Source organism: Panthera tigris, chromosome A2 (genome assembly GCF_018350195.1).
Source record: "Panthera tigris isolate Pti1 chromosome A2, P.tigris_Pti1_mat1.1, whole genome shotgun sequence".
NCBI classification, from domain to species: domain Eukaryota; kingdom Metazoa; phylum Chordata; class Mammalia; order Carnivora; family Felidae; genus Panthera; species Panthera tigris.
Window position 1 is genome coordinate 43,280,510 of NC_056661.1, and position 27,112 is coordinate 43,307,621.

Genomic DNA, 27,112 nt, shown 5'->3' on the forward strand with positions numbered 1-27,112 from the left:
ATGCACTCGACACCAATCTCTAGTTTGTAAGAATCTGGACTGATCCATGAATTAACCTGTTTGTTGCCAAGGACCTAAACCATCTACTCATTCGCACCCCCTCAGGGTTGCATTTGGTCAAATGATTTGGTAAAATATGGTAGATTCTTAACCAACAGTGAATCTGGAATAAGCAGCATCAAAATATCCATGGAGTCATTTGATTTGGTTCAATTCAGCATCATACTGACTATATTATAGTTAGCTTAATAATAATAGCTAATACTTATACAGCATAGATCTAAGTACTTTACATGTATTAACTTTTAAAATTCTCATAGCAGCTTCATGAAAGAAATACTATGATTGTTTCACAAATGACAACAATAAGGTAGAGAGAGGTTAAGTAATTAGTCTATGGTAACATAGCTGATAGGTCCTGGAGCCGAGCTCCAAATCCAGCCAGAGTGGCTCCTAGAGCAGCCCTTTTATAGTTTAGTCCCACTCTGGAATGGGAGAATTTTGAAAGCAGTTATAACAAATATTTAAAAATAAAATGAAAGCTATTTTACCCCTAATATTAAACAAAATATTATTTATGATCTTTTAAAACCTGAAAACATTTTTCCATTTGTTTCATTTTTACACAGTTACATGAAATGCTGATGCAAAAAAAAAAAAAAAAGAAACTGATTAGAAGTTAACAATATTTTATTCAAAAATATTACACAGTAGTATAACATTATGCTCACCTAAAATATTGGGGGAGAGTTATACTGTTTTCAATGCTATCTGAGATAAAATAGTATTATTCTGCAGCATTGAAAAAATATAATGCCGCTTATTTTTTAACCATAGGGAAATTATTTTTAGTGGCATAACCTAAGATGACAAGACAGGCAAAATCATGCCTGTTTTGTGCTGTCAGTCTATGTCAGTCTATGTCATTTTATGCTCTGACTTTGGTCAAAGAATCTTGTCAGAATTGAAGATTATTTTCAACTTTGTTTACCCTGAATGAAGGTAGCAGAAATGTCAAATATTTGTAAATGAATGTCATATATTTTTAAAAGGAAGCCAGATAGGAAAAGCTTTCCCTATTACCTTGTTACCTACCACCATTAAAGTATGTGTTGATCATCTAAAGCATGTAAGACCCTTATTGTAACAGTTCTCTCTGCTTAATGCCATGAGATTAAGTCATAGACAAAAACTGCCTTCCATTAAGACCTTTTTAAGTGAATAACTAATGGCTATTGCATGCAAGTTATGACAAATTTGTCTGATACCAAATTTGATTATATCATATGTTTTTAGCAGGATGTCAAGGTATTTGTCAATATTGACTTCATCCGGCTATTGTAGGAATTTTCATCCTGAGAGCTCCTGGGGTTGCACATGCTTCCTCATCTCTACAAAGGCAGAAAAGCTGGAATACTTTTCTTCTGTTCTTTATAGTTCTCCCAATCAAAACTGAGGGGAATATTGACAGACACCCTTTGATCCAACTATACAAAGAGTCATCAATTCATTAGAAGAGGAAAGTATTAATACTAGTAACAATGACTACTAATTATTGACTTGATATCATGAGCAAAAAGGACTTTGCATGATTTTCTCATTCCCAGGATTCTGATCATTAAGAATAATCATTTTTGAATGAGGAAACCAAGAGTCAGATAAACTAAGTAAATCAGTTTTCAGTTAGTAAATGAAGACAAGATTCTAGTAGAGGAATTTCTGACTTCCAAAAAAAAAAAAAATGCCTTTGGATAGAAAGCTCTGTAGTTAATGGTTAAACCTCAGATTGTGTATCAGTTTCAACACTCTTACACCTCCAGGTTTGCTAAGAGTTTTAAGAGTGTCTTTAACTGGCTCATTTGAAACAATTCTTTATTCTTCCTTTTCCTTTCTCACCTTCCTGTGAAGGTGAATTGTGCCAAGAAAGACTTTAAGAATGTAGAGAAACATATTGGTTGGATAACCTTCAAATTGATTTAGTGGGCAGCTGGTTTAAAATGAGCCAATTTTACACATAGACATTTTTGTCTTTGTAATTTTTCTCTGGTTTAGGATGTATATATGTGTGTATATATATGTAGCTTCAAGCAACACCCAATTATTAGTTCACAGTTCTATATGTCAGAAGCCAAAGGATGATGTGGCTGGTGTCTCTACTCAGATTCTTACAAGGACAAAATCAAAGTCATGACCAGATGGCATTCTTTTCTGACAAGTCTGAGGAAGGCTCGGTTGCCAGGCTTACTCAAGTTGTTGGCTGAACTGGGTTCCTCGCCATTGTGGAACTCAGGTTTATCCCAGTTCCTTTCTGGCCAGATGTCAAGGGCCACTGTCATCTTCTAGAGGATGCCTGCACTTCTTGCCACATGTTTTCTTCCATCTTCAGAGCCAACAGCAAAGAATACCCTTCACATCCATTCGTTCTAAGTTCAAATCTCTCTAGCCAAGATAAGGGAGAAATTATCTTAAACATGATGTTATCAGAACATTCTGAGTTATATATATTTTTTCTCTAGTGTATTCACAAAACAAAACAAAACAAAAAAAAACTTGGAAAACATTTGTTAAACAAGGCAGGCCTGGGGCGCCTGGGTGGCTCAGTTGGTTAAGCGTCCGACTTCAACTCAGGTCATGATCTCGCGGTGTATGAGTTTGAGCCCCACGTCGGGCTCTGTGCTGACAGCTCAGAGCCTGGACCCTGCTTTGGATTCTGTGTCTCCCTCTCCCTCCGGTCCTCCCCTGCTCACTCTCTGACTCTCTCTTTCAATAATAAATATTAAAATTTTTTTTTAAAAACAAGCAGGCCTATCAGATACATTGTAGTTTGTTTTATAAAACAAAAGCCAAAAACAAAAACTATGGGAGACTAAGAAAAATTATCAAATAGGTTGAATTCTATAAATTGACCTGGGGGAAGAAAATGGCTCCAGGAACAAAACAAAAGGAAAAAGTGTGTAGATGGATTTCCCATATAAATGATTAGTGATCACTCAGTGAAGTAGAGTAATCGGCATAAACCAAACTCAATAGGTGCTGTTTTATTGATGCCCCTTTTTTTTTTTCCATATAGACCAAAGGAGTCCTGACTTCAGAATAGGCTTTCTTGTGGATATTTCCTACCCAATTTTAAAGGTAACTGTGAGTGTGCTGTTCTTCTAGAAAGAGAGAATTTATAGATAAAGCTTATTCGAAAGGAAAGGGACCCATAGTGAAAGAGAAAGAAACCTAGGCAATAATGCCAGAACACAAAACTGGCACATTCTGCTTTATCTCTTAGAAATGTGATATTTGGACACAAAACAGGAACCATTCCCTATACTCTGAGGAGAGAAGTATATTTGCTTCCTTAATCCTATTTCTTAACTACAGATAAACTCCATGAATGTGACTGAATCTATGCCAATAGAGCCAGATTAAGCCCCCGTTTCCATCTTCCTAAAAAAATATAATTCTGGAATGTTACAGAGAAATATAAATTTTTTCTTAAACTTTTGCCTGAAGACCACAGAGAGTGCTACAATGTTTATCTGGTTGAAACACTTTATACCCTATTAGACATTGTTTTCCTTTCTCCTAAACTCTCTCACTGGTAGTCTATGACTTCCCTCATCTCTACACAATCTCCAACAGTTCCTTCTATTGTCTATTATAGTTATTATCCATAATTTGGATACCCATGTCAGAAAAATACAAGTCTCAAAACAAAAAAAAAAAAAAAGAGAAAAGAAAGAAAGAAAAATACAAGTCTTCTAGTTAGCCTCTTGGTGCTTGGCAAAGCTAAAATTTACTAGTCAGCTAAAAAGACTTTTCCTTTCCTTTACTAGGTCTCTAGAGGATTCTATGATCTCTTCTCTGTATCCAGGTTTATGTGACAAAAAGAGGCAATACACTATTTATTTTGCTTATTCATTTGGGGGAGGGGTCACTGAGCCTTGAGATAGACTATGAACTTTGTTGCAGGGAAGTCTTTCTACTATGGGTTTTCACTCACCTCAAGGATGTACTTTTGCTTAAGAGCCTTGTCACTTTAATGGAGATTCTGCATAAGTCATTTGCAACATCACTGAACTCAAAATTATCTTGAACTTTTTGAATGGAGATGAAAAACTTGAAGCCAAAGGTATTGGATGAATTTGAAAATAAACCATCAGTAGATCTTCATGGGTGCAGTGAGTTAACCCAGCTTCACATGAAGTTTTTTTTCTTTATTTAGAAAAAGAAAATTAATCTTTTATTTATTTTTGACACACACACACACACACACACACACACACACAGAATACAAGTGGGGGAGGTACAGAGAGAGAGGGAGACACAGAATTCGAAGCAGGTTTCAGGCTCCTCGCTGTCAGCAAAAAGCCCAATGCAGGGCTGGAACTCACAAACTGTGAGTTCATGACTTGAGCCGAAGTCAGACGCTTAACTGTGCCACCCAGGCACCCCTGAAATTTTCTTTTAAAATGACAGAGTGAAAGAATGGTACATGTTGTCTAAAATAATTAAGATCACCTTCACTGTGAAATTATAGTTTCATCATATCTAAAGTAAAGCACATTCTTTCCCTTTATTGTCTCAATATAAAATTCTCAATCCTGGGCTCATAAACATCATAGGCTTAAAGTTTGTTTTAGAGGAAATATTCCATTGTCTTCTCAGATAAAACTTTTAGGTTGGTACAACAGTTGAATTTATGCCAGTATTTTGGAGCATCTATGTCTGTGGTAGGAAGATAGCACTGCTGTTTGAGCCCAGCGTTTGTATTTTCATCAATAAAAATGTTGGCAATTCAACATAAATGGAAAATCATTTTCAGCAAAGTCTCAAAATTATGTTATAGAATCAAGAGGAAAATTACATAGAGGAAAAAGTGCTAAATTTTCATATGGCCTTCTACCTAGTTTTTTTTTTCCCCCTTCTGTTTCTGGAGTAAATGACAGTGGTGTTTTCTTAGTAAGTAGGACAAATCAGCAACAACAGCATTACTTTGGGGTTGCTTGAGTGTGTAAAAGGCAGACAGGCTCAAGAGTTGCCTGTTGGTATAGTAATGACAGTGATAGCCATCATTATTGAAATTGCACTATTATTTACTCAACAAATATTTATTGTGTACATCCTAAGCCACTCATTTTAGTGAATTTTAGGGATAGTGGAGAACAATGTGACAAAGTCTTTCCCTTCATGAATCTTATAATAAGCAAGTATAAAAATATGACAGATGGTCATAAAAGCTAGGGAGAAAACTAAAGTGGGTCAGGAGTGGTGGGTGTTGCCATTGTATATTGTGAGGCCACAGTAGGCTTTGTTTGTATTTGAGAAAAGAACTAAAAGAATGAGAGAGTGAGACATCGAGAAAAGGCATTTTGGGCAGAGGGAACAGCATGTGCAAGGGGCCTGTGGTAGGGCTGTATCTGGCACATTAGAAGAATAGCAATAAAACCAGTATAGAGAAAGAAAAGTGTGCAAACATGAGACTAGATGAGGATATAAGCACTACTTTAGAGCTATTTTAGAGCCTTTGAATTTTACTGTGACTGAGATTAGAATGCCTTGTGTGGTACTGAGCAAAAGACTGACATAATTTATCTGACTTCCAGTTAAAAATTTTATTATTGGGGCACTTGTGTGGCTCACTTGGTTAAGCATTTGACTCTTGATTTTGGCTCACTTCATGATCTCATACTTTGTGAGATTGAGCCCCGCATTGGGCTCTGTGCTGACAGTGCAGAGCCTGCTTGCACTCGCTTTCTCTCTTTCTCTCTCTCTCTCCCTCCCTCAAAATAAATAAATAAACATAAAAAAATTTTTCTCTAGAGAATAGACCATAAAGGGGCAATAATATAAGGAGTTAAAAGTGATTCAGGGGAGAGATAATGATGGCTTGAACTGGGATGATAGCAACAAACAGATGAATAAGTAACCATCTTTCACTATATGTTCAGAGGGTATACCTAAAATAATTTCCTGGAAGATTAAACGTAGACTGTAAGAGAAAGAGAGGAGTAGTTTTTGTACTGAACAATTGGAAGAATGGAATGCCATTTATTGGGATGAGACCAATAAAGGGAGAGCAGATTTTGGAATGGGAGACATCAGGAATTTGTTTGGGTACATTTTAACTTACAGATGTCTATTAGATAGAACAATGAAAATTTTGAGTAGGCAGTTGGATTTACATGTTTATGGGGAAAGCTCTGGTTTGGAGAAATCAATTTAGAAGTTACCATTGTTAAAAAACTAAATGTAATTGAATAAATTTAAAGATCTGATTGGCTTTATTCAATGATTTATGAATTGGGCAGCAAACCATCTTGCAAATGGGAAGGAGCTCTGAAGAGCTATACAAAATGAAAGACTTTTAGAGACAGAAAGAGGCAAAACAAGGAAGTTGCTCGAGCGAAGTAAATTGTTTCAGGCAAGGTCACCTTCCTCTGGAGGACAAATAGGGTCTGTCAGGTGGATTGCCTCACAAGTGCTGACCCAGTAATTCCAGATTGCCTGGTTAAGGGTCACATTTCTGGGAGAGGCTGAAACTGGAATTTGGGTTGCCAATGTGGGACTTAGCACCAGTGACTCCATTTGGGACCTATTGTCTATGTCTCTCTTTTTTTCTTTTAACACCATGTGTAAGTAGTGTTTAAAGCATTTGATTGGATGAGATAATGAATACCTCCTGTACACTGGGCACTCAGCTCAGCATTTTCTGTACCTCAACTCATATAACACTTTCAAAGAAAATGTCTCCATTCTAGAAATTGAGTAATTGTTTTAAAGAAGTAATTGTTTACTTGACCGAGAAGACATATGTTGAGTGTAAACACTACTGCATTTATTCTCCTGCCTAATCTGATCTGACATAATCTAGCCCACAATAGATGATAACTGCTGAATAAAGTATAAATGGAAATAGCAAGTCCTCTTATCTCTATTGGAGATTATGTAAACAGCACCCAGGGAGGTAAATTAATTTGCATAATGTTACTGTAACATGTTAGAATCAGAAAGATCATGTAGCTGACCAGAGTCCTATGCACCACATTTCCTCTGTCTACTTTCAGAATCTTATTCATACCCAGTAAGAATGTTTTATCTTACTTTCCATGACATCAGACACAAGTCTTGTGTTACAGCCTGTTTCCATTTGTAGAGCCCAGGGTTTCTCACCATCAGCACTATTGACACTTAAGGATGAGACGATTCTTTTTGATAGGGATAGTCCTGTGTTCTGTGTATTGTGAAGATGGTTAGCAACGTTCCTGGCCTGTGCCCTGTTGGTACCAGTAGCACTCCCTCCCCCAATAAAGAGAAGGAAAAATATCTCCACACATTGCCAAATAGTCCCTCTCAGGCAAAATCACCCTTGCTTGAGAACCACTGAAATAGTCCATCACTTACATTTTCTGTATTTAGCTCACCTATGGAGGATGGAATTGAGCAGAAAAAAGAAAGTCTGGTCTTTGTGTATTTGCCTTCATGATTTGCCCCTCTTCCTTACAATTGGAGGTTTCTCAGAAGTTCACTCAGACACTGGCTGTGTTTTCATTTCTTCTCTAGGACATGAGCAGTACCAGAGTTCTTTGGAAACTAGCACTAATAGGAACTCAGAGGGCCTTTACTTAGTGGTTGTTTGTAAATGATAAAAGCAGCTATCTCCATGACTCTGAACACGGGTGTATAAATCAAAAGGCATCTAATAAAACCTAGGTGGTTAAGCAGTAATTGTGGAACAAATGGGAACTCAAATCGGAGTGGCTGTAAAGGTGTCAGGGCAGTGTTCTGGGCTGCATCATAAACTTGCTCAATACCAGTATCAATGACTTCAACCCAGAAAAGGAATTATTTTTCTTGGATTAGGTCTTTGCCGCTGAGCTAGCATACCCATGATTTACCACCCAACAGCCAGTCACATTTAACTCCAAAGCATTTCACAAGGTTTACAGTAAAGTACACGCATTCCAGGTTATTCCAAAGGGGAGATTTGCCCACTAAATCTGAGAACAATGCTTCAGATTCTTTATTCTTCTCATGCATTTTCTACTTCTAGACACATGCTACCAATTTCGAAGTCTATCTTACAGAGCCAATAGAAGTTCTCAGTGTCATTGTTCTTCCACATGGGATACCTCTCCTCTAATAAAAATTACATCCCATATAATGGGTACAATAGCATGGATCTCTTGTGTTTGTGTTTTAAATATTGCAGTGCAAGATATAGGGCTGTAAATTATGTCAAAATGTAACCATGCTCTAGGGAAAACAGTGTTTGTTGTATGCTCGAGGGAACACAGAGTCTTCAATTGCTTACTGCAGATCTGCCATTTCTAATAATAAAGTTGTAGAGGATGGTGTCAATGTGAAACTACAGGCAGTGCTTCAGGAAGGACCAATTATCATTCAGTTCTAATGTTACTGCTGAATCATCACAGGGAAAATGCATCACAATCATTAATAACATAAATGTCATCGATGGTGGAGAAAATATTTAAAAATTCAATGGTTTCAACTTAAGTGGCTCATGAATTATACATTTAATTAAGAAAAGCCAAATGGGAAGAATTTTAAACTTCTAATTTGTAAGGTTTTTTTTTTCTTTCCCCATTAAAAATATACAAATTAAGCATTACAGTGGCTGATGAAGGAACAAAGTAGATAAAAGCCCCCATGGTAGCTTGGCTGTTTGGGTGGATGGGAATAGGTGGCCCATAGGGAAAAGGGAGAAAGGTGGGATGGAAAATATAGTGACTGGAAGGGCTCGCAGCTTAACTTCTTCACCAATTCACAGAGGAGCACAAAGGGGTACCTGGATTCTAGAACTACTACAGAACTACTGCCATATTCCCCTCTTCTCATTCACCAGTAAAAAGAGAAGGTTGGGCTGGAGGATCTTTAGGTCCCTTCCATCCCAGACATGCCGCAAATCCATGAACTGAGGAACATCCTCTTTTCCAGGCTCCCACGTACTGCCCAAAGAGAAATATACAAGATGGCCACCATTTTGTCAAACTCTGAGCCATTTCCCTTCCTAGTATGATTATGCAGAAGAGATTGAGAATTACCACTGTGTTAATGGTTTTCAAAGTAGTGTTCTGAGACGCCCCCAGTCTCAGCATTTCCCGGGAATTCGTTAGCAGTGCAAATTCTCTGGTTCCTTTCCTGACCTACTGAGAGTGAAACCGGGAGGGTAGAACCCAGCAATTTGTGTTTTACCAAGTCCTCTAGGTGATTGTGATACACCCTGAAGTTTCAAAATCTCTATTCTAGTGAGGCCATTTTGGAGAAAATAATTACTTCTTAGTGGTTTAAAAATGCATACTCTTCCCCACTAGTACTAGCTACAAACAGGTTGAAGTGATTGAGAGTGACAGATTAACGTTTCATTCTGTAAGATTCTGAGGAAATTGAACACAGGACAGACATTGTTGATGGAGGGAGAGGATGGGTAGAGAGGAACAGGTGTCCTAGTTCTCAGTAGGCTTGGATAGGCAGAGAGCTTGGGTGTTTAGAAAGAAGTGTCAGGGTAAGGAAGAATAGCCTAGGGGATTTGGCATCTGAAAGAGCTAGGTTCAAGTCCTACCCCTTGCACCTGCAAACAATGTGATTTGGGGAAATTACTTTCATACTTTTAGCTCCAATACCCTGTACTATTTAATGGGCATATTATTAATAGCCAATTAGCCTCACAAAATGAATTTATGGATTGATGAAACAGCTATGAAATAAAAGTGCTCATTGTTTTTTATATAATTTTCTTTACTTCTGAACCACATTCTTCTGGCAACTTCTAAATGTTCCACTATTGAAGAAAGATACATCACATGCAGGGATAGATCAGAAAGTTTTAGCAAAGTGAAAATGAATTCACCAAGGGAGAAATGGAAATTACAGTCTCAGGTCTCAAGATTATAGGGTAAAGAATACAAAGATTTCTTGGGCATTAGTGGCAACTTGTAATTTCTGTTAAGTGAGAGGGTTACCTTGGATTTCATAGAACTAGAGATTATTCCTCTTCCCAAATCAGAATTGAATAAAGATCCCTAAGCTGGGACATAGCCCTGGGAATTTGCTCAAGATTGTCTTTATTTCACAAAAGGTTCAAAAGATGAGGAGTCACTGACAGCAAGGGAATCTGATCTACATTTTTTCCTTCTCTCTTTATTGAAGAAAAATTTACTATCTAGATAGCTCTCAGTTTCAAACAAAAACCCTTTGAGCATCTTCTCTTTGGTGGAGACAGAGTATCAGGCTTAGAAGTGAAGCAGCAAAGGACATCAGTAAAGAAACTTAGAAGCAAGAGACCACATGAAATGATAAAAGACTCCAGTAGAGACTTGTAAAAGCAATGAAGATTCAATACCCAGGAACAGGACAAGAATGTCAAGGCATATTTTCAAAAATAAAAAGTGAATTGCATTTATGCATACTTGATCTAAAAGCATTAGACTCTTAGATCAAAGGAACGTTGAGGGTGGAGTAGACAATTCATAGCTTTAACTTCCCATTCATTGCAAAAATAAATATTTTTTCATAACATCTCAAGCATTGCTCATCTTTCCTCTGCTTTGTCATCTTTGATAGAGAGCTGTTACCTCATAAATCACCTGCTATTATAGTCCTGAAGTTTAGGATGGTCTTCATTTTATTAAAGACCGTATAGCCCTCTGTAACCCCCAACAGCCAAAGTCCTATTTTTGCCTCCTGGACATCAAGAGAAAGGGCGTTACTTAACCCTTCATACACCTGGCAGCAATTCAGTCTATGAAGACAGCTCAATTATTCTTCCCCACCCTGCTCCCAGGGTAACAATCTAAGTTCTTATCATTTTCTTTTGTGACTTAATTTCTGGCCTTTGCTATGTTGGTTATCTGTCTCTTGATATACTTGAGAATTTTAATTCCCCTTCCAATAAGAAGTGCTCTGAACATAATATTCCAGTTCACCCACATGAGCCATTTGTAGGGTGTTGAAAATACAGATTCCATGATACTTCACTCAGATATAATGAAACCAAATTGCTAAGAGTAGGATTAGCTATCTGTATTTTAACAAGCTTGCTTCGTGATTCTAATGTGCTCTGAATAAAACATAATACTCCAGTCTGAACAGTTCAGAGTAAGGATGAAAAATATTATTCATCTATTGTTTTACAAGTTGTAACTCATTCTGGTGTTTAGCTTTCCTGACATTATTTTCATCTTATTTTTCCAATTTGTACAAATATTATATAGTAATTAAAAATTGTAATATGACAGAAACACATTATGTAGAGAGTAAAAAGTCTTTTGTATTTCTTTCTCTTACCCTAAGAACACCATCGTATACATTTCTAGGTTGCCGAATTAAATAATTTATATAGACACACATATACACATGCACATACACACAATACTAAATATCTTGATTTACAACATACTTTGCACATAACCATACATCTTTGATTTTTTTTCTATCTGAATACTACTTTTATAGGCTTAATGCCACTCTCTGCATTTTCACATTCTATACATAAGTGGCATTTTTGTTGATTGTTCTCTGACATATCCTCTCATATTTTATTCCTTCCTGAGAATTATCAGAGTTGTGTCAGTATAGATGAATTCATTTTTACTAAAATAACTTATGAATTATTGTTAGAATTTAATGCTTTGGCTCCTCCCCACTATTAATGGTCTATTTGTAGGCTCTTATTTCTTCCTCCCTCTTTCCTTCCTTCCTTCTTTTTATGCTTTCTAAAGTCTGGTTTCCTAAGTGTAACATCTCAAGCAATGCTCATCATTCCTCTGCTTTGTAATCTTTGATAGTGTATTGTTAATGCTTTATATATTTTCCTCGGTGAAAGAGGTGATAAAGATGGCAAGATTCCCATACTCCCACTTTCTCATGAGTGTTTCTATGTAGATGAAATTCAAGGGAAGAATAGCTATCGATCTGTTTTGCCTCCTCATCCTTTAGAGAATTTAAATTCAGTAAGGTTAGTGAAAAATGTTTCAGCCGGTCTGCTTCCACCTGGGGTAGACTTCTAGAACATATCAGAAATAATTAGTCTCTTTTGGCTTTACCGTATCATGCTTCTGCACCCGTTTTTAATAAAAGTGCAGATGACAATGATGGCCAGAGCCTCTGCCTGACCAAGAGGCCCCTAGTTGCTTCAACTGTTCTATGAGCTGTGATTTCCTAGTGTGTGGTTTCCAAGTTCATCTGCAGGTGAAGATGTTTTCAACCATGTGTATTTCCCTTCTTCACCCCCAGTACCTCCGCATTTGAACCAGTTATGTTCTTTACTTCCTTAGACATAAGTTGAGTTCTACCTAGTTTTCATGGTATACACAATGTCTTAGGTTTCAGATAGTATCACACTTAAAAACCTTAATCCATGAGAATATTTTTCCTTGTTCCAAGATTTCTGGCTAAAATTTAAAAAGATAGACATGTGATTTGTGCATAGATGTGAAACACTGTAACTCTCACATATATAATTCTGGTAGAGAGGTTGACTGATACAACAACTTTGGAAAATTCTTTTGTAGTTTCTTATAAAGTTAAACACATGTCTATCTACCTTAAGTCTCACTCTTAGGACCCTATCCAAGAGAAATGAAAATGTCAATAGACAGTCTTATAAAAGAATGTTTATTTCAACCTAATGCATAATGGTCCCAACCTGGAAACAATCCGAATGCTCATCAACAAGAAAGTGGCTGAACAAATTGTGGTCTATTTATAAAATGGAATATTACTCAGCAATAGAAAGCAAAGGAGTACTGATAGTCACACAACGTAGATGAACATTAAAAATATATATATGTTAAAAGAAATCAGACACAAAATAGTACATTCTATTTGATTTCATTCTTATGAAATCCAAATATAGACAGAAATAATCTATGATGATAGAAATTAGGTAGTAGTTACAATGGTAGAGACTGACCAGAAGGAGACATAAGGGAATTTCTGAAGAGATAGAAATGTTCCATATTTTATTTTGGCAGGGCGGCTATATAGGGTTTATAATTGTTACAAATAACTAAACTGAATGTTTTAGATCTGTGCATTTTATGGTATGTTTAACATATACATATACATCAATTAATCTCTGGAAATCATATATATATATACTTATATATATATGATCCATTTTATATATAAAAATCATATATATCATCCACTTGTTAATATAAATCATATATATATAAATATGTATATATATCATCCACTTATATATATAAAGCATAAATATATCATCCCTTTTATATACACAATATATAATGTGTATATATATGCAAATATATATATAATCCACTTATATATGTAAATTATATATATCATCTACTTATTCTCTTAATACCCCATCATTGTATTCCTAATTGAACAAAGCTAATGAAGGGGAGGGTGACCATATAATTTATCATCCAAATTTGGATATATTTGAATATAAAGGAATATTACAATTATAACAGGACAACAGTCATAAACTAGACAAACAGGGGCACAATTTTATTCCAGTTAAGGAGACGAGGACACAGAAGTTTCAGGTAAGAGTGAATACAACAAAGATAACAGTTTTTTTTTCTGTTTTCCAGATTTATCTTATGCATGGACTTTCAATGATAACCCCTTATATGTCCAAGAGGACAACAGACGGTTTGTATCACAAGAGACAGGAAACCTATACATTGCCAAAGTGGAACCATCAGATGTGGGCAACTATACTTGCTTCGTAACAAACAAGGAAGCCCAGAGAAGTGTTCAAGGACCACCCACCCCATTAGTGCAGCGCACTGATGGTAAGATGATGAGGTCTCTTGGGAATATACTTTGTCCATTGCTCTTGAAGCCTGGGGAGTTCTCTAGAGCTTTCTGCTGCCCTCTGGTTCAGAGGAGCCACATCATGAGTGAGTGGAGGTTTCATCGACAAACATGATGAAAATCAGAAATCATAAAAATATAGTAGAAAATTCTATAACTCACTCACACGGTACAGTATACATGATTCTGAGTATATTGCACCATCTCTTTGGCATTGGAACAGATACTTTCTTTGCTTAAGGAACATTTTATGTAAACAAAAGTTTGTTTGGAGAAGTAGGCGTGTGTGTGTGCACGTGTGGGTGCTGCCAAACTTATTAATCGAATACTATGTTTTCAGTGAGCATATGATGCAGCTTTTCTTTAATGCCTCTTTCTCTTTCATATTTGTCTTTTTGTTCATCCTTTATTTACCTGGCTGGCAAAATGGGGAAAAAAAGGTTCACATCCAAGGAAAGCAAAGCAGCAAACATTAATTACAAGCATTCCAAAGAAGAATGAAACACAGGATTCGTACTAATTATAGTCCTCCAAGGAACAGAATTCAGATTGGTCTCTGATGAGTCTTGTAGCTTCGTCAAGTCATAGCTGGCACAAGATTTAGAAAGCTGGAAAACCTAGGGAAGTTATGACAGTAGAATAACCCTCCAGTTGATTCTTTATTTAAATATTCACAGTGGTAAATGTAAAGATAGAAAACCTGTTGATGCATTTTATGATCAGATCTGGGCTGGAAATGTAGTACCTCATAGAGTTTTTCTCCTCTCTGAGCATTTTAAGAAAAGCAAGAACATAATGCTAATAACAGCCAACAGAATTATGGAACCAATTCCATACAGGGAGTTCTTATGACAGAGTTTTTATAATCACTAAGTACCCAAATATATTTGCATAGTCTTAATTCAGAATTCAGCAACCACTAGATTTATTCACAGTATCTCCCCTTCAGTGAGTACTCTGTTCACGACAGAAAGAGCTCATAAGCCAATAATATGCATATAAATTCTACCATGTTTTTCCTTTTTTGGTCTACTTGTAGTTTCTGCTTCTCCCCTTCTTAATTCCTTCATACTCCCATCCCCTCTATTCTCTTTAATGCATTTGTGGTAAAAAGAGATCAGAAGAATTATACCATATTAATGTTAATAGTATAATATAAAAAATATCAAACCTCTTCTAAAAGTAGTCCCTGAAGAAATACCAGATGTCAAGAGAATAGAACCTAGAAAATTTAACCAACGTAGTTGACTGAACTAGTAACTAGTGCTCTCTACCTCCTCAACCATAGCTTCTTTAAATGTTTGCAATGATCAAGGTCTTAAAAATCAAGTATTTTTAGTTGATATATATTTTGTAAGTTTTAGCTTTTGTGTGGTTACACTGGCCACCAATAAACCATTTATTTTTAGAATGTATTATTCTGGTGTTTGGTATGTAAGTAAGAAAAAAAAAGTGGGGGGATCAAAAATTTTGAAGAATCTTGATTTGCCAGTGATTAAATTAGCTAAGTTAATGAGGATAGCCTAAAGATAGATTTCTGTTCCACCTCTGGTAGGTAGCATGTGTACAATATATTTGACTACTGTCTTATTCTTATCCCATATCCATAATTCCTTATTGAAAAACTTAAAACTATATAACAGATGTTTTTTATAAGTGTACATACATCAAAACCATTTAGCATTAAATTCTTAATGAACTGGTGTAAGAGCATTTATGCCATTATTTATCTCAACTGTTGTTACTACTTTATAGGTTTTGTTGCAAAAATACTGTTATTTTGTATTAAGAGACTGTATACAGTGTTAACTGAAAATTTCCTTACTCCTGAACAGATGTGGCCCCATGAGTTCTGTGAAGGGGTGATAGATCTGGATATCTCTAGAGAACAAATGTTCTTGATAATTCAGAAACATTTTATATTCTAGATGCATTCGTTCCTTAATTGGAAGACACATTTTTTTAAGATTCTAATATGGAATACAGGGAAATGTGGGATGCCTGTATTCTGATACTTTGATATATTTTAGATATTTCTTATTTAAGGAAGACGGGAATGAGTTAATTCTTTAAGTAGCATCATGTAGTGTTTCTTTGCCCTCTATCACTCATTAAAGTATATAAAAATATTGTTAATTGAAGGACAAAATAATCAGATTTTGGTTAATGAAGCATTTACTTCACAGAAAACTTCTATTCTCCAGAAATGCTGCTAGCTCTTTTGATATTTAACAGGTGTGATGGGGGAATATGAACCAAAGATTGAAGTGCGTTTTCCTGAAACTATACAAGCTGCAAAGGATTCATCTGTAAAACTGGAATGCTTTGCCCTTGGAAAGTAAGGTTTTTTGTTTTGTTTTGTTTTGTTTCTGGTTGTTTAATTTAAAAAAAAAAAAACCTTTTTGTTATTCAAACATTGCTGTAAGGTAAATTACCAAATAGATTTCAAATGCTGGGCAAAAGTGGAACTTTCTGATTGGAATTTAAACAAACATGCCTAATACTCTGAAAATGAGTGGGCCTGCAGTTCTCCCCGAATGTATTGATAGTTCCTCTACTTTGAGCATAATGAGTACCATTTAGGCAGCATCTTGCAAAGGAATATGTGTACTTGTATAAGACGGTGAGCAAGTCACTAAAACTTCAACATGCCCTTCACTCCATCTTGTCCTACAGCCAGAAATATATTGCCTGGAGTGTCTTCTTGCTTGATTAATCAGCAGTTCTCTTTAATGAAAAACCTGCAACTGCAAGTTTCCAAAATAAAACTAATTAAAGGCTATTGTTCATAGCAGATCATTAGAATTGAGCTCAACTTGCCCTATAGTGGAGGCACTTTGTTTTCCGCAGATGAGTGTTTATCAGCCAACAGGTTTGGAATGTGTTTAAGCAGTCAAATATCTGCAATTTTGCATAAAATGTGCAGACATCTCTTTGTGCCAAAAGGCACTATGCACACTTCACTCTTATGCCTGTAAATAAGAGTACCCACGTCACAAAGAGATGGATGGCTAGACTAGATCTGCTGTTTAAAAACAGTGTGCAGATGAATTAATCACCTGGCGACATGGTTAAACTGAAGTTCTGTAGGTCTGGGGTGAGGCTTGATTTCTCCATTTCTAACGAGCTCCCGGGTAATGATGATTTTTCTTTTCTATAGAACATATTTTGAATAATAAGAGACGTGACGCTATCAAATTTGAAGGTTCATCTCTAAATACAGTCTATTCTGAAAGCAGGCACCACATTTAGAAAAAGAGATTTACATTACAAATTTGAAAAATGTTTTTTAAAGTTTCCATTTTGTTGTTAAATAAATATACTGAGCAAGCCAAATAATGCTGGCTACTAAATCCTTTTAAGTTCCTTTCTGATGTAGTTTTAGGGTGATGGTGGGGTGGTTCTGTAGCCAACAGCCAAGAAATAATTCTTGAAGATGTCTTTAGTGCAAAAAGGGTGAATTTATTAAAACATGGGGACAGGAGCCATGGGCAGGAAGAGCTGCCCTGGGGTCATGACTGGTAACTCATTATATACTCTCAGGTTGGGAGGGGGTCAGGGTAAGTCTCTAAGGTATTTTGGAAGCAAGGTTTCCAGGACCTTGAGGGGCTAGCTGTTGCTAGGGAAATGGCATTTATTACCATTTAGTGAAACCTCAGTCATGACACCCTTCAGATGTGTGTATCAGGGGCCCCATAGCTTGGCATATGATTGTGTATATCTTGGGGCAGTTGAGATAAAGGGAGTAGACTTACAGGATCCTCGAGGTTGGGATAATGTTAAGCTAAGGGTCTCTTTTGCCCCCAGCAAAGTGACATCATGGAGGCAGCTGAGGTCCTAGAGGGAGGTCACTCTGCCTGTCTCAAGGACTTGTCAGGGGGCTATAGGCAGTAAGGGAATTTAATTTTTCACTTGCCTTAGTTTCCCACATCACCATGGCAGGCACCAAACCCTTGTCCTTTGTTCTCAGGTAGCCAGGAGTGTCTGAAGAATATCACACATCCTCCACCTCGGGGGCTGCAGTGCCAACCTGTATTTTGCCCTCTGCTTGCCCCACACTCCCTCATCACTTTCTATATGAAATTTTGTAGATCTTTAAGTTAAATTTCTGAAAGTACTCATTTTTCATGTATTCAAAATACCATATTTTATTTTCATACAGTATTGGTTCCACAGTATGTGTCCAATAAATAATTATTGACTGATTAAATCATGCATAAGAAAAGGACAAATGGGAACTTTCTGTCACAGTTTTTGTCTTCCTGCCTTTTAAGACATGATAAACTTTCACCATTTTCAAGCTTTCTCCAAAATTAAAGTTTATAAAAAAACATAAAGCATCAGCAAAATACTTTGAGAATTAGACAATTTACTTAAAAAAAAAACAATGAAAGATAGCAACTGAAATTTCATTTATAGCTGATTCTATCATATTTGGCATCAGGGAATATGGATGGATTCCTGTAATTAAAGAATATATTCTTACATAAAAAAACTTTGAAAATTATTGAGGCTGGTTCTCAGGAATTTCATATAAATAAATTACCTTTGTTAAACATTTGTTAGTAAGAGTTTAGATTGTATACACATATATGTAATCTATCTATATGTAATCCTCATAATTATTCAGGGTATATCATATTTTCATTATATATGAGAAAACTGAGGCTCAAATTGGATAAATAACCTAATCAACTTAAGCTCCTGTTAACACAAGGGCAATTCAAAGCTAGTCACACCTCATTTTAAGTTCTGAACTTAGAATCTTTTGAATAAATGATTAAAATAGTTGCTCATGAAACCAGTGAAGACAGATTCAATTCCCAGTTTTCTCAAGAGTTGTCTGACTGTTAGCAACATGCTTCTTAAGCTCCACAAATTAACATGTACTCATCCGAGAGGACTTAATGTGATACCAGCCTTTTATGTTTATTTTGAAGTATGAAGTGGATAATACACATAAAGAACATTTAGCATTGAACTTGGTGCTTAGGCAGTGAATGTTCATTGAATTATTCTGAACCCAAAATTCACATTCTATTATCTTTTTGTCTAACCAGTGTTTGAGTTAGTGGGTATGTTGGAACTAGAAACAGGTTATCTCAGAGGGTACACAAGTTCTCATCACTGCAGCTCATTCCTTTTCTGTCTCATACTAATGCCAGTATAAGAGAGAGCAACAAACAGAGTCAGTTCTGGGGTAGAAAAGAGCAACAATAAGGAGAAAACTTAGTCGATTAATAAAGGCTCTGGATTGCTCACATATCAGGTTTCCTAATTTTATTTATGTCTACATTTCATTTCTAAAAACTCAAACCTACAGAAATACTGGAAGAGTAACAACTGCACAATCACTTCAATCATACATATCGTTCACCTGAACTGACCAAGTATAAATCTTTGCCGCATTCCCTTCTGTCTCTCTCTATCTCTCACTCTCTCCCCCAGCCCCACCTTTTTCCCTGTCTCCCCTCTTACCACACACACCCATACCCACACCTGCACACGTGCCATGCATTGAAACAGATGGGTGGTTATGTTATAACTTGGACTGCATTTTGGAGAGAGATATTTATGGCACTCAAAATATTGCTTAAAATACACACTCGAGTCGCCTGGGTGGGTCTGTCAGTTAAGCATCTGACTCTTGGTTTCAGCTCAGGTCCTGATCTCACCATTTGTGAGCTCAAACCCCACATTGGGCTCTGTGCTGGCAGTACAGAGCCTGCTTGGGATTCTCTCTCTCTCCCTCTCCCTCTCCCTCTGCCACTGCCCCACTTGTGCTGCCTCTTTTCTCTCTCAAAATAAATAAATAAAATTTAAAAATGTTTACAAAAAATATCCACACTCAATTTCAAGCTTAGCTTGCTATGAAATGGAGGAGTGGAAGAAAGAAAAAAGGCAGAGTTAGGAAACTTTGACCATCCCATTTAGAGTTCACCATTTGACTTCACTCTTAGGATTCAGTCATGAGTACATACTAAAAGAATACATTGGAAGTAAATGGAAGGAGTAGATTAATAATCCAGACAAGGGAACTGAAGCCTTAGGATATATGAGATAAATTGTTAAAAAAGTCTCAAATGGAATGATTTAGCAATAAGTGAAATCATCTCTTTAATTAACCTCATGGTGATGGAAACAGTCAATACATTAGAACGTGACAACTAGTGAAACTACATATGGTAAAATTTATTACCTTAAAAATATGTGGTAATACCTAAGCTTCCTGATATAATTTGTACTAGCAGTATTCAACTCAGGAAAATTTAAGTTGGAAAAATAATAGGTTAAAAAAAAACCCTCTTGAAATGTTTAATCTCATGTGTATGTCCAGAAACAACTTGATGGATAAATGGTACGTTCATTGTTAAGTTTATACATAAAAGATGTGTTGCAGAGGAAATAAAATTAAGAAGAATGGGAAATGATGAAGATTACTTAACTGCACTTCATAGAAAATTGTCAAGGAAATAATTCATTTAATGGAGTATACTCCATAAGATTTTATGTGACAAAATTAATCAATGTTGAGATTATGTTTTGATTATGTTATGATTATGTCCTTGGGGTTAAAACAGAAAGTCCAAAGCATCCTCTGGGTCATAGTGATAGTGTTAAAATATCCAGTATAAGAAACACATGCTTTGTGTAATTTTAGTGTAGATACATTTCTCATTTCTTCAGATAGACAAAATCTTTGTATACTTTGCAAAATTATACATATGTATATCAAAAAGAACTTTTATATATGCTTGCCAGCAGTTTTCAGAGAGCAAATTGCATTGCAGTTGAACTAGGGCAAACATACTGAGAATGCTTTTTGGTCCCTTATAAAATTTGATATCTCTCAAATATTTCACCAACTTTTAAAAATTTGCAAATTAATAAACATAAAAAACAATACATTCTCTTGAAAATTAATTATGTGATAGGCAGAATTAACAAACTGAAAATGTTTAAAATCAAACCTTTGATTCTTAAATTATAAATCTATATTTGCACGTTTATTACAAAGTGTTTTTAGAAACTCTACTGAAAGATAATTATAGATCATATTCTCTGACATCTCTTCATGAATATATTGCCGTGCCGCATTTGGGTTTAGTTATTTTTTTTTCCAAATATAGGGACTACTTTGTACAAGTAAGTTTGAATCTCCTTGTTCACTTTCTGAGATGCCACACTTTGTAAGATGTCCGATAAACACAAAACTGAGCAAAGCTAATCTGGGGAGGAATGAAATCCAAGTTCTATTTCTTATTAACACTCTTTCTAAACACTTTTGTTAAATGACTAGTGAATGCTTTTTTGCTATCAACTATATATTCATTTAAACAAGGATTTACATATTTTGGTAAATAAGAGAGATAAATAGAGAAAGGGAAGAAAGAAGACAGGGAGGGAGGGAGGAAATCAGGTGAATAGGTGGATACAAGGGGGAAAGAAAGGTCAATGTCATCTCTTATTCTTATTGTTTTCCATTTTTAGAACCTAAGACAGTTCCTAAAATACTTACTGTTTTTTGTGACATGTTTTTGGAAAGCAGTACATGCAGACTTGCATAATTAGACGATATCCCCTCTTTCCCCATGGAATATTCCTCCTCTTGAGTGTGTAGCTAGTTTTTGGGACTTGTATCATGCTTGGTGTTCTCTGAACTTCCAGCGACTAGGACTTGGTAGCTGTTGTTAATTTTGAAAAATCCCCAACCATCATGACTTCAACGATTTCTTTTATTCATTTTCCTCTCTGTTCTCCTTCTGGTATTTCTGGTAGACATCTGTTGCACCATTTATAATTGCCCACAGTTCTTAGATATTCTGAGGATTTGTGGGTTTTTTAGTTTTTCATTCTTTTTTTCTCTTTGTGTTTTGGTTTGGAAAACTTTTACTGATATTTCTTGTAGTTCACTTATTCTTTCCTCAGCTATATTCAGTCCACAGGTGAGTCCATCAAAAGAATTTTCATTTGTATTACAATGGTTTTTCTTTCTAGCATTTTCTTTTGATCATCTCTTACAAATTCATTTTTTTCTGCTTACATTAATAATGTGTTTTTTTATGTTGTCTGCTTTCTTTTTTTTTCCATTAGGGCCCTCAGCACATTAATCATAGTAATTTTAAATTTCCAGTCTGATAATCCCAAAATATTTGCCATGTTTGAGTATGGTTCCCTTGCTTGTTTTTGTCTCTGAAGACTGCTTATCAACATGCTTTGTATTTTTGTTGTTGTTGTTGAACCACTGATGAGGTTTATCAGTTACAAGGAATTGAGGTAACTAGATTTTAGGGTGAGGTTTATCTAGCAAGGAGCTAAACTGTGTTTACTGTTGACCACCTTTGTTTCCTGTAGCTATGGTGTCAGAAGGTAACATTTTCTCTATTGTCTTTGGTCTCCCCTGCTGTCTTTGGTTTTCCATAGAGACTCTTTCTCAAGTAGAGCCTGAGTCTGCATATTCTATCAGGTATAATGCCCTGCTGTTTTACAGGGCCCAACTGATAATATGAAAGTCCTTGCTTGCTAATTCCATCATCTTTGTAATTTATGAATCTGTTTCTGTTGACTTCTTTTTCTCCTAGTCATGATTCTCATTTTTATGCTTTTTAGGTTATCTGGTAATTTAGCTTGAATTATAGACATAATGTTATGTTGTTATATGCCATATTGTGGTGCATATTTAAAATACTAGATTTTATTGACAGCTACTAGATTTTATTGATAAGCTACTATAAATCTGCTTGATCTTTCTGTGGCTTATTATGAAGCCTAGCTAGCTATAGAGTAGACTTTAGTCTCAGGCTAGTTAACTAGTAAGATGCATGCCCCTACTGAATGCTCCAGTGTTTATTAAATTTCTCTTCTATAGCCTGGAGGAAATCTGCTGTCTTACAGCCCTGTTTGAGTTCTGAAAATTGTTGTATGCTCAGTCCCATGTGATACACTTGTGCACTTTCTTTTCATTAATCCCATCCTCTCTGATACTCTGTTGTACAATCCAGTCGCTTTGGCCTCATGTGTCTCCTGAACTCAGTGAAACAGTAATGCCCTATTTAGGTTCCCCTTCCTGATTCTTTCCTCTGGAAAGGTCCTGTCGATAGAAAAACCAAGATACCAAAGGCTGCTTCATGTATTTCCCCTCCTTCAGGGATCACAGTTTTGTGCTGTCCATTGTTCTGTTTCTGGGATCAGGTTTTTTCCTCATGTAATTGTCCAGGTTTTCATTTGTTTCCAGTAGGAGGGTAAATAAAGTCCCAGTGATCTGAACATAGCTAGAAGCCAGGTATTGTTTTTAATGCTAATTGTGAAGGTGAATGCAGTGAAGTTTAGAGAAATTAAGTGTCTAAATCAACATAAATTTAACTCTGGAATTGAAATGTAAATTTCACTGATTCTGACTTCAAAACTCACACTCATAGCCATTTGATATTTACATTAAATTATCTTTTAATATATGAATTTATTCCCTGTGGGTAGAGGCAGTTAGCCCCAATTCTATAAATGTTTTCCTCACAAAGTCTTGAAAAATTTCAGTAAAATATTTAAAAGATTTTGTCTGAGGAATGGAATTATAGATGTATTTCCCATTTAGAGTCTCTGTAATTACTAACATTTCAGCAACAAGTGAGCCTTATCTTTATATATTAAAAATTAAAAAATAAATAAAAAGATAACCTTTTTTAAAATTCAGGTGATTTTTAATAAGAGGCAAGAAGTGTTTCCAAAAATTAATCAGGTCCACTGAGGAGCATTCCCCCCATGGGTTTGTATGAGATGATGGCAGTATCTACCATTTATAAAAATTTGGGATAGATGATTAGAGATGGAACAGAAAACACAGTTTCAGTGACAGAAACCCATGTGGGAGACTGCTGCCATCAGGCAGGCAGGGTGACTAGAGAGTGAGGTCTAGGGAAAGCTGACTCGAGTGTTGACTCATAGAATCTGACCATCCTAAAACACCATAGACTAGCATGAATATACAGTTAAGACAGAACTTGAGATACCTGCTTGAACTTTAATTGCTAAGATTTTGGGGATGTGTAACTCACTTTCCATGTTGGGGTTTCAGAACTGACGTGATCACAGCTTTCAAGTCTCAGCTTTGTCTCATTTGTTCAACATGGCAGACTCTTAATTACCTAAGCTGCAAATTAACTATATTGTGAAACACCCTAAGAAACTCTGTTTGTAGGTGCTATGCAAATGTAGTATGATTGACGGATAGATTTTAGTGTCTCCTTTTAGGAAAATATAGGCCTTTGCTCTTAGTGAAGAAATTAAACTGATATCCCTCATAACTCTAATACTTCTCTTAGAAACAACCAAACACATTTTCCTCCTTCTTCTTCTTCTTTTTTAACCTTAATTTAGAAACATTGCTGTTAGTGCTCAGAAATGTAAATAAAATTAGTAGCAGCACTGAATGTTCTATGTGTTCTGAAGCCTTCACACAGGACTATATTTATGTAGACATGTATATCTTATTTATTTTTTTCTAATTTATGAAGGAAAAGATACCCAGCTTGGCTATTAATGTTAAGCAATAAATCTGAAGTTTCAACAAGATGTTTTTAGGTATTCCAGAAATTTCAGATGACAGAGAAGCTATCTACTGTTTACTTTTTTCTCTTACACATATGGATATCATTGTAAATTATACCAAAGAAAGGTCACTATGGTACCTCAGGAGGACAATGGCATTTTCAAATCAAACTAGGTGCGTTTACATTTTTTAGGCCTTTAACAATTGCTTTAAAAGAAATCAAAGAAGTATCGTAAAATTTTCCTAATTGCATGACTTGTAAGTAAATTGGCTTTTTTTCCCCCTCATTGAATTGAGTAGCTGGAGAGCAGAATATTATTATTCCATGTATGTTTTGTCCCATTTGCCCCACACTGAGACCTAGTCTTGAGGTGCTTGTTAATTGCTTTGCATGTTATTGTGATACTATGTTGTTTGAGGTAAATTGAAAATTCTGGTAAATTCTATGGTAAACTTCATAAACTACCCCCCCACCTTTGCTGTGCATGCAGATCTGAGAACTGACAAATATTCAAGCCAATCTTTCAAAAATTGAAGGGCATTAATCCTCAACAAGCACACATATACATGCACTCACCCTAGGACTGAATGACTTATTAGTGGATTCACTAACATTTCAAGACAACATTGCTTTCTGGAAAAAGTGTAGACTTTGAAATCAAAAAGATCAGTGTTTAAGTTCTAAATTCCCCTGTGAATAGCTGGACTACTCTGGTGAGTTCACTTATCTGTAAAACAAAGGCAAAATTAGGTAGAAGATAGATAGATGATAGATGATAGATAGATAGATAGATAGATAGATAGATGAATGATAGATAGAGTAGAATTATTGTAAGGACTGGAAATACTATTAAACTTACCTACTTACATACCAAAGTTCCTGGCCCATAAGAGGTAATCAATAAATACTAACAATTTTATTAATTATGGTAATTGTCAGTGCTGCTTTAACTGAGGAGGTAAAAAGGAACACACAGGAGAGAAAGGATCTCTGCATTTTATATATGTGTGTGTGTGTGTGTGTGTGTGTGTGTGTGTGTATATACATGTGTATATACATGTGTAAATATACATGTATAGACATGTGTATATACATGTGTATATATATACACACACACATATATATAAATATTTATGTGTGTATACGTACACATACATTATATATACACATATATACATTTGCATTATATATACACATACACATAACATTATATATTCACATTACATATGCATAAACACATTTTTGTTTGTTAGTTTTGTTTTGTTTTGTTTTAATTAAGTAACCTCTACAGCCACTGTGGGGCTTGAACTCATGACCTGAAGATTAAGAATTGCATACTGTACCAACTGAGCCACCCAGGCACCCCATGCATTATATTTTTGTGCTAATATAATCCTCAAGGACTTGCTCAGAATAATACCTTTACCATTTCAAAGTTCTGTGTTCAATAACATGTATAAGGGTTATTGTCATCCCCTCACTCATTTGGCAAATTGAACACAAGTATTTGTTAACTCAGCAAATATGCTTTGAATGCCACATTCAATCATTAATTCCTTTATTCTTTCATTTATTTAGTCAGCCAGTCAGAAGGAATTCTACAAGCCACAGACACCAGGCTAGGCTCCAGGGAAATAAAGAAAATTACATGAAAGCCCTGTGGAGTTTGCAGGCTGCTGAAAATAGAATGGGTGTAACAACACATGATGACACATTTTTCTTGGGATCTGCTCTTTACTTACAAATTTTTGGTGAAGAAAGAGTCAAGGATACTCACTCTGGGAGTCTGACTGATTATCTTTTCCTCAGGCTGCCCTTTGTTCAATTGAGATTAGAGGGAGTCACTCTCAATTCCTTTGGTAGAGCTAATTTTAGGCTGTTGTTTAAGGGGTCCTTTGTATTTCTGGAAAATAGGAGGTTCTTGCTTCTTTTTTTCTTCTTTCACCAATATTTCCTTTGATTAATAGACTTTTGAATAACAGTTTTAGAACAGAAAAACTGAGCAGATAGAACAGTGAAATCCCATATAACCCCACCCATTTTCCCCTATTACTAACATTTTGCATTAATATGGCATATCTGTTTCAATTAATGAACCAAGACTTTTATTCACTGGAGTCCATGCTTCAAATTTGCTTGGTTTTTGTCTAATGTCTTTTTTTTCTTAATTCCAAGATTCCATATAGGGTACCATTTTACATTGAGATTTTTTGGTCTCCCTATTCTTCTTTGCTGTAACAGTGTCTCAGACTTGCCTTGTTTTTGATGACCTTGACAGTTCTGAGGAGCATCGGTCATTGTCATTGTAGGATTACCCTCTGTTGGAATTTGTCTAATACTTTCCTCATATTGAGACTGAGGTTATGGGTTTTGGGGAAGAACACCAAGTCAAAGTGCCATTTCACCACATCGTATCACTGTTACTATTCCACAATGACTTATAACTGCTGATGTTGGCCTTCATCACTTGGCTGATGGAGTTTTTGTTAAGATTCTGCACTGTAAATGTACTTATTTTTCTCTCTTTCCATATTGACTGTTTGGAAGAAGGTCAGTATACACACACTATCCATATTTTAATGAATAGGTAGTTGTGCTTCACCTCCTTTAAGGTACTGAATCCTTATACTTTATTTGGCATTCCTCTGCATGGGAGATTTGTCATATTTCCCTGCCCATTTATTCATTTATGTCTATCAGTATTGATCAGTGAATATTTATTTTATACTTTGGGTTATAACCCTATACTACTTTTATATACTATG

The 27,112-nt window shown here is 35.7% G+C and overlaps 1 protein-coding gene across 1 annotated transcript in view; it reads left to right on the plus strand.

The window, feature by feature from the left end:
* The window catches only part of CNTN6 (contactin 6), a 168,072-nt gene that overhangs the window by 49,443 nt on the left and 91,517 nt on the right, over positions 1-27,112 (plus strand). The window contains 2 exon segments of the mRNA XM_007076625.3: positions 13,575-13,778; positions 16,036-16,138. Of these exon segments, the coding sequence (XP_007076687.3) occupies positions 13,575-13,778; positions 16,036-16,138 (307 nt within the window).